The 15,347-nt window shown below is 45.9% G+C and overlaps 1 protein-coding gene across 1 annotated transcript in view; it reads right to left on the reverse strand.

Annotated features, from left to right (window-relative positions):
• LOC124408163 overlaps positions 1-11,479 on the reverse strand; it is a 64,895-nt gene extending 53,416 nt beyond the window's left edge. The window contains exon 1 of the mRNA XM_046884903.1: positions 9,118-11,479. Coding sequence (XP_046740859.1) covers positions 9,118-11,412 — 2,295 coding nt within the window. The 5' untranslated portion in view covers positions 11,413-11,479. The remainder of the gene's footprint in view (positions 1-9,117) is intronic.
• Positions 11,480-15,347: the final 3,868 nt, after the last annotated feature.

A 15,347-nucleotide genomic window follows, 5' to 3' on the forward strand; every position in this document is an offset into this window, starting at 1 on the left:
CAAGGGGAAACGATCGTCAATGGTGAAGTTTTTATCACCATACAGTTGAACTTAATTGCAGACGTAGCGGAATCACCGGACGTCTAGAGAAATAAGCTGTAAGAAAGTTTGCTCGTCGGTTGAACGGCGAGTAAGGATGCTTGCAACAGCAGTTGGAGAACTTTGTGATCCGTAACGGAATACCTTGAAAAAAGTCCGCGGAAAAAGCTTCAATTACCAAGATGGGTATGGGTTCTGTTGACTTTTGTCAAGGATTCATGGCGTGGCCGGTTTTACTGCCGGCGATCGCACGTAGCCGTGAAATTGTATCATAGCTAGGTGAAGGGGGGAGGAGAGAGAGAGAGAAAGTTCGGAAGCGTTTGCTCTCTTGACGCCATGCCGCAGTCTGAAAATCCTCCGGAATTCATCTTCAGAGACGTTCTAGGCGAGGAGGACTGCCAAGACCAGTCGTGCACCTCGCCACAAAGAGCCCTCGACAATCTCGAAGCCATTGTCAGCGGAGAGGCCGGAGCGTGGAACATCCAGGGTACACCACACCAAGAGAGCGCCAAAGGCCGCTGCCCTCAGGGCGAATGCACTGTACCAGTACAGACTCCAGGAATCGTTCTGAATGAGGAAATCAACGATCCCGTAGCAAGCTCTCAATCGTCGGTGGATTTGAACGCGCCATTTTTGAATTGGTATGAAAATACGTAAAAGAATCCCGACACCTGGAACGAGAGATTTGAGGGGATGGATTCTCGCCGTTAAACGAGGTTCAGGAGGCGGAGTGATCCTGAATAAATTTCCAAGTCCATTGAAGAGGTGGACGACGCGTGGATGTCTGATTTCGGATTTAAAAAAATGGCGCAACTCTTTCAAGGTCACAGGACTGGGTGTGCACCTAAAGTACATATTTGGCCGAACTGTGACCTCGATAAATATTTGACAAGCAGCAGGTGAAGAGGGTTGGGGTACGGGCAGGGTGGCAAAGTTTGAATAATAAAAAGTAAGAGTCAATTCAACGAAGTGGGACTCGGACTCTTGCACGATGGCCGAACAACGGCCATCAACCCGTGGAACGAGACCCCGGGTCCAGATGCTGGGACACTTTTTTACCGGAACGACACCCGGACGTCTAATAACCTCGGCGAAGCTCGGAGCGGCGTCGGTTTTAACGCCGAGAACAATAAGGGGTAGGGGTTAACAATCCTCGCGATGCAGGGAAATAACCAAGTCCAACTGATCTCTCTTTCTCTTACTATGTGCTCCCGTTTTTCCGCTCCGATCACCCGAGACCTCGACCATGTGGTTCGACTTGATTTCATGTTCCATGTATCCCGCGCCGCGTCCCTTGGGTGACATCCCAGATTTTGCGATACGATAGCTTGTCCCGTGATCCTTGCCCTCCGACATCATCCACGGGTCACGGACTGTCCTTTCGACGGATATTTCCAGTAGCAAATACCTGTCGTCGATGATTGTGTGCCTGACGGAAAAACAGGCGCGATAATCTCGCGAGGAAAGAACTCGAGGTGTACATCATCGATTTTATTTATCTTTTGATATGTTGTCGTACACCAAAAAACATTAGACACCTATTTTTTTTTACGTGCCAATTCAGCCACTCAAGGGAAAGAAACACCCTTAAAGTTTAACCCTAAAAATCAGTCTTGTGTTGAATTTCTCGACAATGAAGTTAATGTTTTTGGTAAAATCAATTGGAGATCGTTGATCATCAATGGAGGATAAATTGCATCCCTTATTTTTTTGTGGTGAAGTTCAAGGCCGGTTTTTACTCCTTTAACGGACAAATTAGAACGTGAGGACAAATACGTGTTCAATATTTTTTGATAAACTACAACAGATCGCAGAGCGAAGAAAATGATTTTCAATTTTTCCTACCCCCGTTCCACGGAGTGATCGCCATTCTTTCTTCATCGGTTTTCGCTACTCTTTTTTCCTCGAAACTGTTGCACCTGTGCCAGACCTAAGTATGATACGCACATTCGCTTAATTCGTGCTGAAATCGTGGAGAATTTTCTCGATCATTTATCCACTCTGATCGCGATTTGAATCCCAGCTGTTTCCGCTCTTCTGAACCCCCCTACGCCCCTAATGCGGATTCGATTCTCGTTTCCCTCACACTTTCACGTTTGTATCACATCGGTTGAGGCGATCTGTCATCCGTGTGAGATGCTGATAAGTAATTGAAGCCACAGCGGGAACCACCAGCCTCTCTTTCTCCCTCTCAAACACCCCATTCTCTCTATCTCCACCACCCAGTTCGTCGACGATCGCCGCGTGCCATCACCCCACCGATTGTTCGTCAGTCAAAGCCAAACTCCAGCGTCATTCGTCATCAGTGATCCGTCATCTGTTTTCAACCGACGGAATTACACCGACTAGAGCTTCCAGATCGATTTTAGTCAAAAAAAAAAAAAAAAGAAAAAAAACACGTGATCTCGAAATTGGCAAAGTAGCCAAAATCGAGTGAATATTCAATTCCTTGACGAATCGTTTGGAGAAGAATTTTTAGGTTCGAGAATCAGTAACGATTCAAATATCTTGAATTAGTTTCACTATCGCATTGATCATTTGTTCTCCACACGAACGAGGCTAATTAGGTCCAACAAGGTGTATCTGATCGCGGATAAAATTCGCTGCCGTTTACTCACAGGTCAATTCGACGCCAATCAAGGAGCGAAAACAAAGAGGGTGAGTCAATTAGGTATGAAACGGAGCGATGTTTGAATCGAGTCTCAATACGTCAGCTGACTGAAGAGAAACTATAATAGTAAGCTTTGCCGGGGGGTGGAATTGAAACCACGGAGATTGGACGACCGAGTGAACAAACCGCAGATAGTTTAGTTGCGATGCAGACCAAAGACTTGTCCGTCAGTTTTAGTGAACAAAACGCGATTCACGAGAAGCTTGATTTCCCTAAATACATCATTGCAGCATTCGTTGCACCAGGAATTTCCATCCATTCCTGCAACTGCAACGAGTTGGACTGCAGCAACGATGTGCTTTGTTACCAGCTAATTACCGCGGTTCCCACTGCAACAAACAAATTTCATCGGTGCACACCGGGCGGTTTTAGACTTGATATATAAACCCGCTGTTCCAGAGCCCAGACTTAATTAGCAGAGCTTGCGGTTCGACCTTACTTGCAAGTCTCCCCTGCACCTATACCGCCTACCTCGTCCTACTAACTGTCTGCACGACGCACGATATGCGATACTCTCCTACTACCCTTGTTGTCGCATATCCTGACCAATTTCTTATTGCGAGTTTTTATTACCCCGCTTCGAGCCAATATTTACCTGCATTTATTTATTTCTTCTCAGCATTGTCAATGTAATATTTTAGTACCATAGAGAGTGTTAATTTCCGTTATTATCCAATAGAAGTAGGGTATATACGACAACTCTGGGACAAGATGGTGTCGTACGTTACCCGAAAATGAAAAAAAAAGGTTTCGAAAAACAGAATTTTGGTTTGATTACGTAAACTTTTTTCATTTCCAAAAAACGTGCACCGCCATCTTGTCCCAGAACTATCGTATATACCCAAGGAACATAAAACGTTTTTTTTAATTTACTGCAAAGAGAGCTTTTTTAAACTCACTTTTCCCATCGCCTTCGAACCGAATATCAGAATTCTTTGAACCGATTTCGAGGGCGAAAAAGCCCCTTTACATCTATGGGGTTGAAATTCTGTTCCCAGCTGATCGTAGCTCGAGGTATTCGGAGCTGTTTCCTTAACGGAAGTAAATGAGTTATCCTCACAGAAATTCTGGATTGGCAGAGCCTCTCGATCTGGGATGCTGACCACGTTGTTCTTGTCCGCGGCGAATGGTCGGGGGGTGCAAATTGTTTCCTACACATCTGCGGGAGAGGGTTTCGCAGTTTGCTGATTGGCTCATACGCTGGAAATTCCTCAACCCCTCTACCCCCCCCCCCCCCCCCCCCCCCCCTCCTTTATTGCCCCTCTCGTAATTTCAGTTACGATTTTCTTTTCTTCCTCGCGGTTATTACCAGCACACCACCCCTTGCAGGTTCCGAGGCACTTCGAGAGTCCTGGTACTCGGTGAAGTAGGGGTTATTTGCCTGCCTGTTTGCCGAGTGGTTCCTTCTCCGGAAATCCGCCTCCTCGACCCGCTGCACCGCCTATCGTAGCTAACGAGTAAATTTCGTGCGCTTCGTCGGCAGGTAAGCAGGATTGATATTCCGAGGTTTTCTTCGAGATGAGGAGGGGTTCGTGCAGGGGTTGGGAAAATCAATACTCTTTCGTCGATTCTTCGTTGCGAGATAATCGCGCGTTGTTTGTTTTACGGAATTTCAATTTTTTTTTCACACAAAAAATCGAAAAGAAGAAAAATTAAAAAATCATTACCGGGATCTTTGAAAACGATTGATCGTTTCAAATTTTTTCAAAATTGTAAGAGATCCAGCAGATTCGTTCCCTACGTTTTTGGCGTCGTCTAATATTTCGTTCTTCATCATTGCACTGACGTTCATTTTTACCTAGAAATAAGACTATCAAGTCGATTACTGGAAGAAGAAAATCTGGCTTCGTTTCAGGGAATTTGTGGAAAAAAAATTATTTTCTCAACAAGCTATAAGTTATCTTGGAGTAAAGTAAACGGAATCTACTAAATTTTTTACTATTCAAAAAGTATTTCAAAATGAAAAATCGATGTCTAAGCTCGTGCTTACAATTTCAGTCATCGTTTGTCCCTCGCCTTTACAACAACACTATAGTCGTTATTTTGTAACAATTAAGTTAATTAATTTGATAATTTTTCAACGCGCGATAAAAGCTTGTAATCGAAAGACGAATCACGATGATTTCAAAACACCGCGCGACATTCGAATGGCGAACGTCAATATCGGCGATTTTTCGACCCTTGGGGTCATTTCTTCCCCCTGTAACACAACCGCTGGTCTAAATGAAGATTAACGAAAGCCGATGTCGCACCGTTTGTCTCTCTGCCATCTCGCGGGAACCAGCCAGGTCGGATATTATTCTCCAGGCTTGCTGGGGATGATCCTTCCCCGCGAATTCGAGGGTCGGGTCTCAGGCTCAATTACCTCGCGGATTTTCCAACGGCAGGTGGCAAACTCGTTGGTAATTAGTATTTATGCCCATCGCGTGGCAGGGCTGCGCCCAAAGGACCGCCGAAATATGGAACCCGCCATAAAATTAAGACAAATTTTATCGCTCAAGTTTCGCCCCTTCGCGATTCAGGCTTACATAACTATATATATCTATATATATATATATATATATATATATATATATATATATATATATATATATATATATATACATGCATGTTAAACAAATTTTGCAGCTAAGCCACAGGATTAAAAAAATCTGTACAAAAAAGTAGCGCAAATATTTCCCCATTCGTTCGAAATTTGATGAAAAAAAAAAAATCAATAAATATAATTCTGAGTAAAAAATAAAAACGATTTCTTGTAACCGTAATTGAGAAACTATTATAACTACAAGTTAAACAGTTACTTTAGGCAAGATATTTTCTTGTTACACCATCGACGTTCTAAAAATTATTGTAACGATTATTATACCCATTTGTTTATATCCACTACAGAATCACGCGAGCACTTGTGACTCGCAGCTTATACAAGGCGACCCTAAACACAGAGTTTAGCAGAACAGCCGACGATTCGCTGACCGAATGCTCCCCAGGGCTGAGCCACCCGGATCCGGATCCAGAGGCCGTTGAGGGGTTTCACGGCGAATGTGTTCCGCACCGGAAGTCGTCCTCGTGTTCACGGCGTTAGGGAGTCCAGAGTCTCCTCACGTACGAAGCGAGAGACGCGAGCGACCGAAGCTCTCCAGGTTTCACTCCCGCAATGCTTGGGGTAAAATGCCACCCTCGCACCGTGAATAGATCAACCGAATCGCGCGACGACGCGTCCCGTAACTTTTCCCCCCTCTGGCTACGTCGATAGATTATACAATTATTTCGGAAGGCGATACGTCCTGGTGTTCCCTTTCATACCCTCGTTATCGAGATAGGAAATTGGAACCAAGTTACGCCATGGAATTTTCAAAATCCGATGTATGCAGTCTATTTTCAATACGCGAAAATAAATATTTTTACAAAGGGTGAAACTAACCCCCCCCCCCCTTTATAATGATCTAGTTGTCATCATATTATGTCTCAAAATGACTAACGCAAAGTTCGTTAGAATTTTGTACAATGTTTTTCGAATTTGATTTCCTCACTTATATGGGAATGTCTTCTTTCCACTCTTGCGACGACTGTCGGTTTTTCAAATTCCCACTTTCAACGCTTTAATAATATATTGTATGAGGAATAGGCTAAGTCTCACTTGGTCTCTTCTCGCGGAGCGTAATTTTTCAATATGAGTCGTATACGTGAGAGTTAGAAGACGAATATTGCAAATATGCGAGGCGAAAAGAGGCCGTCGCTCCTCGCGAAGCAGGAAATTGAGGTTAGGGTCGAGCGGCGTCAGATTTGTTCGCGACGACGCATGCGCGGGGAATTGAAAAGCGGTCTTCTCTGTACTCCGCGCATGCGCAATCTTTGTGTACGGAAAGAACGCCTGAAAAATGCGGAAAAAATTATGGCGTTATGTAGACATAATGAACAGGGGCTTCGCGGAGTGTTTTTTTTGCCTTTGACAACCGCCATAGAAAGAGGGATGGAGATGGAGTATATTGTCGGCTTTAATCGAGCACGGCAGCGAATCCGTATACCTGTGCAAAATTCAATTTCCTTTCGCGCTCAAGTTTCGCTTAGGATATGGGGTTCCTCTTCGCCCTTTCAGTGTACATAAGGGAAGGGTTTTCGCGAGAGACAGACGGCCGGAAATAATCCTGTACAAGCAGAGCTTCAGAGCTCATCCTGCGTTACATCGCAATAATAACCTGAAGGGTGAAAACTTGGCAAATATGAGTTAAGGTCACCCTGCGGTAGTGATTTGACGGAAATAAACGAGAGGTAAAAACAAAGAAGCAATCTCTCTAGTTCTTGGTGTTCAGAAAACTGCGACACAACAACTCAGAGTCGTATATTTCGCTTTATTGCGTTCTCGAGAGACACACGTGGCGCCGTTGACGTCGACCACGCGTTTAAATGCGCAAGGCATTTTTCATTTTTATATTTTTATTTGCTTCTGTTTTTATTACTCTTTTTCAACTCTTAGACGGTCAGCTGGGCGTTGTCGATAGGAATTTATTGCGCCAGAGAAAGGCCAATAAGCCACGATCTCTCTGAGGTGGTGGACTATAGAGGTGTGGGTGGACAGGTTGACTGCTCAACGAGGTCGCGTTGTCCAGGTACGCAAGGTGAACGCGGTGAAGATTCGCCTCGGAGTTACAACATCCCGAGAGCTGTTTACGCCCGCGGAGTTGCGAGGAGAAAAGCAAAAGAGAAACGTAGAAATATGAGCCAAGATGCAAGAGAGGAAAGAAAAAAATTACGACTTAATCTGAATCTCATTTTACGAAAAATTAAAAATTTATTTTGAAAATACTTCAACCGTTTCAAGATTTTTCAGCTATTCCATTGAATAGTTTCTTACGAATTTTTAAGCGACAGTAAAACACGTGTTTAGTTTACTTAACAACGAATCAAATTGTTCGTGAGTCAGAAATGGTGACTTATTCCGTGATCCAGTCCAGAAACTGAATTTCCTAATTCAGGGAAAATCGCGTACAGGAAGAGTCAGATTCAGCGAAATGAAAGATCCTTGAATTTCCGGGGAAAATGGGGTGGTGGTGTAATTTATTCGGGTAAGATGAACGGCGGGCATATTTCAAAGGGAAATCTCTTCTCCCCGTGGTTTTGGGGAACTTCATGGCGGTGTGTTCTGACTATTAGATCTTGAGCAGCAGCATCAATCGAGGCTCGCTCACTCTCTCTCGATTTTATAACCTGGCGATTCGCTAGCGATTCTAGACTCGTCGGTTGGAGGGTTACCGCTAATCTCTTCCCGAATCGCGAGTTGGAGAACTTACGAATGGGGAATTGTCTATCCGGGGTTATTTTGGCCGCGGGTTAATCGGCGCCAGGAAAACCCACCTCGATTTATCACCGAAACGAGAACCAGCGTGTGTACGGTTTACCCTTTGATTGCATCCTCCAACGGCTTAATACCAACTTACGTCATTCGCCTCATCAATCTCCGCAATTGCGACATAATTCGCGAACCAGTCGTTTCAGAATCGTGCAGGAAAACACCCGCAAGCTCGTTAGTAGACAAAATTTGTGACTCGTTTTTGCTGGAATTATTGTTGGTATGAGTGTTCCCATTGCTAGATTAGATCAGTTCATAATATTTTCTGATCCTTTTTAGAAATAAGTACTTTGGTCGAGAGGTTAATTACTCGTCGATTTGTTGGACACCTGATTTCAAGATTACAAAGATTTCAAATTTTTTTTTTCAAGTTTTCAGGGATTTCAAAAGATTTCGTATGATTTCAGATTTCAGGGACTTCAGAGGATTTTAAAAAATCACAGACTTCATGGGATTTCAAGGGATTTTTTCAAAGAGAAGAAAAAAAAAAAAAAAAATTTCAGCAATTTCAAACGATTTCAAAATATTTCACGAATTTCAAAGGATCTGGAAAAAATTACGAGAGACTTCATGGGATTTCAAGAATTTAAAAAAAAAAAAAAATTTCAGCAATTTCAAAAGATTTCAAGAGATTTCAAATCATTTCAGAAGACTTGAAAAGATTTCGGAGATTTTGAAAGGGGTCAAAAAATTTCGAAGGATTTCAAAATATTCGACCACCTCGTATAACAATAAGAGTAAGATTTCAGAATAGCAGAATAGTAAGAGAATGATAATAATAATTTTTCTTACGCTTCCAGTAATCAGAAACCGGACAAAAATTACACGCAGTTTTTACCGCGCGGAGGATAACGCGGTTTGTAGACCGTAACGGCACTGATGAGAGGATCAGGTACAAGAAATACCGAATCCGTCTGACCCCTGAATCACCCGCGTGTCGAGCAGTGATCTCTGACGAGTAGCGAAGAACGGCTGAACCTCGGACTAAATTTTTTTGCGAAAATACGTTGCAACTGCGGTAAAAGAAGCCGCAGAAAACAATTTTCGAGACTTTACTTACCGATTTAGCGGCCTCGAAGTCGCCCTTCCGCAGCATTTCCATCAACCGTTCATGCTCCATTTCCTCTTTGGTAACGTAGAGCTTCTCCTCCTTTGCCCTGAGCGAATCCTGGAGCAAAACGTTGTCGTAATCGCTGCTGAGAACGTCACGCGAGTTGAAACCGTTGATCGGCGGATTGAAAATCGGTTCAATTTTCGAGGGTGGTTCGATTTTCGGGGTTATAACAGCCGGCAGATCCTGTTCAAACCTCAGGGTCTTCATCAGGACCGCGTTGACAACCGGGGGGATTTTCTCCTTACCGATTTCCAGTTCCGATCGAAGAGCACCGTTCGTTAACGGCGCTTCTGGCTTCGCCTCGAGGTCCTGAGTCCCATTTTGACCGTCACCGTCTCGCTTGTCCTGAGGATTCACGAGGCTCGACGATTGTCGGAAGGTAGTGAAGGTGTTCCTGACCGGTTCCCCGACCTGTCCGATCCCCGACGACCTCGGGGAGGCGTATATCGTCTCGAGGTGGTTGTTCGCGGTGCCGAACCTGGATTCCCGGTCCCCATTCTCCTTCCTCTGGTCCTCCATGATGGTCTCGAGCAGTTCACCCCGCGACCCAGCCTCGATCTCGATGAAAGCATCGTCTTCCGGTGGCGGGGCAAAAACCCCGCCGATCGTGCTTCGCGTTTTTCCGATCTGCCGATCGCCGTACGCTGAGACCTTCGTTGCGGCGTTGGGCCTGAGAACGTCCTCCAGGTCGTCAGCATGGATGACGAGCATCGGTCGCTCGTAAATCTTCTCTATGATCTTCGGGGTCGCGTAATGAGATCGGACGACCGATTCGCTGCCAAGACTAGTAGCGAAGGGCTGATCCTCCTCGGCTTGGAGGGTCGCGTACATCGCGTTGTTTGGTTTGAAGCTCGAGACGGGATTCGCCTTCTTCGGTACCGGTGGGGCCCGCGATCGGCCCTCCTTCCGTTCGGCGGGGGCCCGAAGCGTCGGCGCCAAGGTCGCGTCGATAACCGGGCGGCAGCTTTCTCCCTCCTTATTTGGCCGCGACTCGCCGATCGGACTCGGGCCCTTAGCGCAGGGCCCCGTGGCCTTGACGGTCCCGACTTCACCGCCGGCGGCAGCAACGCGCTTCAACGAGGATCGCCGCGTCGGCACGGCGAGGGGCCCGTTCCGGGCCTTCTCCTTCTCCTTCTCCCTCTCCGCTTCGGCCCCGTTCTTCGGGGCCTTACTCGCAGGAATCGCGACGTTTCCCCGCTGCGGGATCCGCGACGCGGGAGTTTTTGGGGCCTGCTCTTGCTGCCGGGCCCTGCTCCTGTTCGCCAAGTACTCCTTGTAGGGCCCACGACTCGTGTTCACCCCCACGCTGACCTTCTCGCGCCGCGCCTTCTCGTCGCTCAGTTCGTCGCAGCTCATCGTCTCCGCCCCACCCTTAGGCCTCGCCCTTATGCCCTCGGCACTCGGGGCCTTACCGTACCTGTAGCAGTTGCTACTGTTCGACCTTACTAGAGGGCGCTCCTTGCCCCCCTTAAAGCCCTGGCTCTGGCTCTGGCTCTGGCTCTGGCTAAGCCACGCGTCGACTCTCTTCTGGACCTCACCTTTCCGCAGGAGGATCTCGACCTCGGAGGTGACCCGATGCTGCTCGGTCTGCAGATCGATCGGCTTACCGATTTTCGTGCCGATCTTTGTCTGCGGTAAAATCGGCGCCGATTTCTGCTTTTTCGACCTGGATTCCGCCTCTTTTTGCCTCTGGAGGTTCATCGTCGCTTCGAAATTATTCACGTCTATACTACCGACGTCGCTGAGGCCCGACGACGGACTGTAATCGAGGTCCTCGTACTGATCAAGGATATTATTCACGGAGTGAGCGTCGATCGAGTTAGTGCTCTTTGACCTGTCCTCTCCACTCGACGACTCCTGCTGCACCCCGTTCTCCACCCCCGGCCCGACTTCCGGTCGCCTCCACGTCCCCGCCGCACCACTTCCGGTGAACCGGCGACCCTCCACCTCCGGAACACAGCCGTCCGTCCGGCTCTTCCTCAGCGCCGATCTCGCCGCTCCAAGACTTTGGCTCAAACTCCGCGTCGACGGCACGCTACTCTCCGTGCAGCTCTTTAGCAGTGGACCCCGGAAGTGGCCAACAGTAAGCCGCGCTTCCGGTTCCACCGGGAACCCCTGCAGGTTCTCCGACGAGTAGAGTGCCGATTGGCTCGGTATCGTCGAGGCGTCATCGTCGGCGAACGGGATGCTACCGCCTCCTGTAAGCGGCTTGAAAGCAATCTCTTCGAAACCACTCATCATGGTACCAACGTCACATTTTGCGGGGTAAAATCTGGCTGCTTCTTCTACTCGATTCGCACCTCACCCCTTGGTCTGAAACAGAGTTCACAAGAGCTCAGAATATGCGTTGAACAAAAGCTGTCTTGACATTATGAATTGAGGAAGCTGTTCGCGTTCGGTCACGTCATTTCATCACTACTTAGTACTTTGAAAAAACATGAACCACCCTACCACACATGCTCGTGACGACGAACCGACGAAATCACGCGGAGCCGATTAGCCACGCTAGTCACGGTTCCCCAGGTATAATATGCGTGGGTTTAACGTGCTATCAAAGCCCTAATCGATAGGTGAATTAATTCAAACCGGATATAGGATTGAAAACGGAAACGTCGAGGTACGTGACCGGCCAAATGGAGGACAATTAGCCCTGTTCTGTTCGGTTCGACCCTGAATTGCATGATTTGACGGATCATCAAGGTGTCTCTGCGTAGGAATTCACGCTGGACAATTCGGACTCCATGGATGATAAAAACCCTCGAGGTAAGGCTGAAGTGAGATTGTTCGTCTTACAATTAATGGACGGTGAACCGCGCGTTCTTCTCACTATCGTCAGCCTTGGAAATTCTAAGGGTCCGTTCACACGAGGCTGTGGAAGACCGGCGGCGCCAGAATGACGGTAAGAAAAAACTTCACCTCGCGCCGTTTCAAACGGGTTTCAAGTGTTGGCGACGCTCGCGACGCGACGCTCCGAGCGGTTCGTCGCTTCTCTTTACTCCCAGCTTCCACGTGACTATATATAATTCATGTATATACCTTGTGTTCTTTTACAATTTTCAAACGTCAGAGGGTCAACAACTCTGCGTTCCAACACAGCTTCGTGAACGGTGAGACAAAAATAAACAAGAACACCAGAGGCGAAGCAGAGATGTTCTACTTCTCAATGATCTTTTTTTTTTTTTTTTATTATACACTTACCAAATTTTACTTCATCGTTTTATATACTTCCTTCACTGGACTTGGGGAGTAAATGGAATACCGAATCAATCAACTACTGCAAGCTGCCTTTCACACGTGTAACCACCGATACGTGAAGATAATTAATTTTCGCCGCACATTGTTAACCGACGGTTGTAATCCGACGACAGATCGAGACCGTGTACCGGTTGTTAATCACGTGTAAACAACGAACGGGCTAGATCTAATCGAACGATATTGTGCAATATCGTACTAACAGAACAACCGGGTCCATAAAAGACGCAGCGAAGAGGTGGACGGAATTATCGGTCAAGCATCTCTAATTGCTTTGCATCGAATTTCGGACCGGGCTTGAACTACCGCAAACAACTACTTAAATTACAGCATTGTCATGAGCGCTGTTGCACAGCTATATCGTAATACGTAATAACTTGAACCCACCTTTGGTGATGTTAGTCATCGCCCAGCTCTGCAACGTGAGTCAATTCACTTGCTAATTCTGATGTAACGATCGCATACTAACGTCTGTATATTATAACGGGATTCGTAAAGCAGACGGTTGGATTAACGCCTAAAAATATCTCAACGATCATCGGTTATTATTCCTGAGTATGTATATGCGCATGTAGTATGTACGAAATACGAAGGAGAAAAAAAATAGTCATGTCACGACGTTTCTACCGACTGCACTTTGGAACACTTCGTTTATTTTTGGCCGGTTATTACATGTCTATGTACTACATACACGTGCTCTATTTGCAGATGAAGATATGAAGAAGAAAAAGAGGGGGGAGAAGGAACGAATCCACGGAGACCAACAGCGGTTTCGAAAAGGATCGAAACACATGTGGACTCTACGAAACGTCAGCGTTATAACGGAGGCAAACGGTTCTACGGACCAACGCAGTGATCTCGAAAGATCAACGGAGTCTTTGGAACTTTACTTTACACATATACCTAGTGAGACTGTTAAAATGATCTTTGGAAAGCAAAGTGTAACATTGCTGTGAAATTGGACGCCTCCGAGAGAGATATATGATCAAAATCAGTGAAGATTTTGATCAGAAATTTATGATTGATAATGTAATGATAAAAATTAATGTTTTTACAAGCATACTGAAGCTGATCAACGACTTTATTACATCTTGAACTGTATTGTAGAGTAGAAATGTATGTTTTATTGATTCCGAATCACCCTGAAAGTGATCTCGAATTCAGGGAGCCGAAGAAAACGATTCTTCAAGGATTTTTCATGCAGAGACATTTCAATTTATTTATATAAAAATTTACGTGAAATATTTGAAACCACAGTTTTAACAGAAACGCGTTCAAGTTTCAAAAGCACTTCATGCACTCTGGGACGTCTTTGCAAAAGTGCGCGTAACTTGAATAATATTTGTCGGATCGAGACGAAATTTCCTTTATATATACTTGAACGTATGTAAGTTACGAAAACGAAGTTAATATAAAAAAAAAATCGATTTTCGAAAAATGCTGACTATTTATAACGAAACATTGAGGTAAAAGTGACTAGTTTCCTGATTTTACAATAATTTTAAAGAAACTAAGTTTTCGCAATCCAATTGTGTTCCGTTTTAATAAAGTTTACCGAATTTCAACGAGTTCCAAAATTGTGAAATGACGATTTTTCCGTCGTTAGTCAGCATAAATCGTGACGGTAACGTGACTAACATTAATGCAACAGCAAACCGAAGATGATGGAATAAAAACTGCAGCCAAGCTGTACAGATAATGGTAAAGATCGTGCATAACCGTCGACACATATATAATCCATTCGTCCAAAGCGCGAGCATCGTCGTCTCTGCACCATTGACGAGCATTAAAGGAGATATGATAGAAGCGGTGCGTTTAGGAGGGAACGTTCATCTCGTGATGATGGAATGCCAAGGCGAGTTAAGAGTGTGCGTGTGAATTAATACTCGCAGAGGTTTGAACGCGACGACGACGACGTGCGTGATCTCACTCCCACGAATCTCACGAATACTGGTTGCTGAGGGTGTGAGGTGAGGTGCAGGGAAGATATCAGCCGGTTACGTGTGAATACTCCGTGAATGAGTATAATCTGTTCGACGTGACTGCAGACCGCGTTGCAGCATTAACAACTCCGTCGTCGTAGGTATAACACGGTTGACAGGAACCGAGGAAAGAACCGCGCCTTATCGGGCAAAAGGTTAACACCAATTTGTTACGGAGATTAATGGACCGTATCTCGAATCGCCGGAGTCATAACTCGGGCTCGTGACCCTCTATCTAGACTCTTTCACGACGAGGAGGAGGAGGACGACGAAGATGAGGACGCGCCGGGTTTAGGAGGTGTGTAAAACGCCACCCTCCTCCCAGGACACACATAAGAACCTCATCCATTGGCAAAATTTACGGGCACGCATAGCGTCGATCCCACAAAAATTCCCGCTTTTTCCGCGACGTCGTCGTCACGGTCAGGATTTGATCGATCGAGAATCCGTTCGTACCTCGTACAGAGGAGAGCTTGCGGGCTTTCTGTCTATATTTTAGAAGGGATCGATAGATCGGCCGGGAAAATCACGATGTGCTGTGTTTCTCGAGACAGCTTGTACCCTTTTTTCTTTCTCGTTTTTCCGTCATGAGTAGGCGGCGTGCTTTACGATGTCCGGCAGCTGACTAACTGACTGACTACGTCTAGAGCCGTCCCTTGGATCGTTTTATCTTTTCCGCTTCTCGTGTGGCTGAGGTTCTCAATTAGACTGTCGAAAATTAGACGCTTTGGAATTCACCGAGATTCGATGTAACTCCTTTGGTTGTTTGTGAATGATGCGTTACAAGAGAGAATTGCGATAAGATAATAATGAAACAGTCGGGCTTACGTAGCGATATTTATATATACTTATACAGACAGAAATATAAGAGTCGGCATTTTGATACGGGTGTCAAATCTCAGGCTGCGGTGCACGCGCATTGTGCCGGAAGTGGCTAACCGA

This window comes from Diprion similis, chromosome 7 (assembly GCF_021155765.1).
Source record: "Diprion similis isolate iyDipSimi1 chromosome 7, iyDipSimi1.1, whole genome shotgun sequence".
Lineage (NCBI taxonomy): Eukaryota > Metazoa > Arthropoda > Insecta > Hymenoptera > Diprionidae > Diprion > Diprion similis.